A 1,983-nucleotide genomic window follows, 5' to 3' on the forward strand; every position below is an offset into this window, starting at 1 on the left:
GGGCTTCAATGCTGAAGTGAAGGGATACCTTTTGTGTTGTCTTGAGGCAAAGAAGATGATTATCAGCAGGGATATTGCCTTTGATGAATCTTCTATGTTGAACAAGGTAAATCTAGAAAAAGTTGATAGTACTATGAAGTTGGTGGAGTGTAATCCAAAGAAGGTGGAGTTTGAGCAAACAATGGTGAAACCAACACAAAGCACCACCACTGACTCTACTATGGCTGAAGAAGAGTCATATGAGGAAGAGGTTCCGACCCAAGAATCTCTGCAGCAATCAGAACTGATTAGAGTAAGAAGATAAGGATAAGAAATTCAGAAGCTTTCTCATTTCACTAAGATGGTAGCTGATGCACTTCCAGTTACCGATGAAGATGTTCCATCCACCTACCCAGAGGCCATTCGAAGCATAGAAAGTGGCAGTTGGGCAAGTGAAATAGAAGATAAAATGCAATCTCTTAAGAGGAACAAGACGTGAAAGCTGACACAACCACTGAAAGGCAGAAAGGCAATTGGGTGCGAATGGGTATTTACAAAAAAAAGAAGAATTTCCTGATAAAGAAAACATTCTCTACAAGGAAAGATTGATGGCTAAAGTTATGCTCATAAGGAGGGAATTTATTATAATTAGGTATTTTCTCCAGTTGTAAAATATTCTTCCATTATAATTTTGTTTTTCTTAGTAGCGTAGTTGAGTTTGGAGCTAGCTTAACTTAATGTGAAGACTGCATTCTTACATGGTGATTTGAAGGACGAAATCTATATGACTTAGCCAGAAGGATATAAGGTTGATGGTAAAGAAGATTGGGTTTGTAAACTTAGAAAATCATTGTATGGACTGATAAAATCTCTGAGACAGTGGTACAAATGATTTGACAGGTTCATGAAGGGTTAGAAGTTCATGAGAAACAAATACGATCATTGTGTGTATTTGTACAAACTTCAAGATGGTTCCTATATCTACTTACTCTTATATCTTGATGATATGTTGATTACAACATAGATCTAAGATGAGATTGACAAGTTGAAGGCTCAAATGAGTAAAGAGTTCGAGATGAAGGATTTAGGGGAAGCCAAGAAGATTCTTGACATGGAGATAAGCAAAGATATAGAGAGGGGCAAACATTGGTTGTCATAGAAGCAGTATTTGAAGAAGGTACTGCAACATTTTTGTATGCACGATGACACTAAACTTATAAGTACCCCACTTGCTCCTCATTTGAAACTGAGTAGCAGACTATCTCTGACAACTGATGAAGAGCAAGAATATATGGCAAAAGTCCCATATACAAATGCAGTTGGAAGCTTGATGTATGCAATGGTGTATACGAGACCAGATATTTTTAAAACTGTTAGTGTTGTTAGCAGGTACATGTATGATTCGAGAAAGGGTCATTGGCAAGCTGTGAAATGGATTCTGCGGTATCTCCATAATATTGTAGATGTTGGATTAACATTTGAGCGGGATAAATCACTTAGTCAATGCATAGTTGGATATTGTGATTCTGATTATGCAGGTGATTTGGATAAGCGACAATCTACAACTGGCTATTTGTTCACTTTAGGAAAGTCACCAGTTAGTTGGAAGTCTACCTTGCAGTCTACAGGGGCTTTGTCTACAATAGAAGCAGAGTATATGTCGATTACAGAGGCTGTGAAAGAAGCAATTTAGCTTCATAGGTAGCTTAAAGACTTGGAAGTTGTTCACAAACAACTTGAGGTGTATTTTGACAGTCAGAGTGCTATTCATTTAGCAAATAATCAAGTCTTTAAAGCACGGACGAAGCATATTGATGTTCGCTATCATTTTGTGCGGAAAAATCTCAAAGAGGAGGAGATACTTCTCTAGAAGATTCATACTACGAAGAATCCTGCAGATATGCTGACCAAGATGGTTACAAGGGCCAAGTTCGAGCACTTTTTATACTTGGTTAATGTCCTGCATATTTGAAGTTGGCGCCTCACAACACAAAATTGGAAGCA

The 1,983-nt window shown here is 37.8% G+C and overlaps 1 protein-coding gene across 1 annotated transcript; it reads left to right on the forward strand.

Moving 5' to 3' along the window:
* The first annotated feature begins 340 nt into the window (after positions 1 to 340).
* Positions 341 to 1,672, forward strand: LOC124898071 (secreted RxLR effector protein 161-like). Its single transcript, XM_047411692.1, has 2 exons — positions 341 to 474; positions 1,201 to 1,672. Exons 1-2 carry the CDS (start codon positions 341 to 343, stop codon positions 1,670 to 1,672), a joined length of 606 nt encoding a protein of 201 aa, XP_047267648.1.
* Positions 1,673 to 1,983: the final 311 nt, after the last annotated feature.

This window comes from Capsicum annuum, chromosome 4, assembly GCF_002878395.1.
Source record: "Capsicum annuum cultivar UCD-10X-F1 chromosome 4, UCD10Xv1.1, whole genome shotgun sequence".
NCBI lineage: Eukaryota > Viridiplantae > Streptophyta > Magnoliopsida > Solanales > Solanaceae > Capsicum > Capsicum annuum.

Bases quoted from the DNA above. Each gene is read 5' to 3' on its own strand.
- LOC124898071 (XM_047411692.1), top strand. From the start codon at position 341: ATGGTAGCTGATGCACTTCCAGTTACCGATGAAGATGTTCCATCCACC. The intron at 475-1,200 runs GTGAAAGCTGAC...TAAACTTATAAG, and splicing joins TCTCTTAAGAGGAACAAGAC to TACCCCACTTGCTCCTCATT.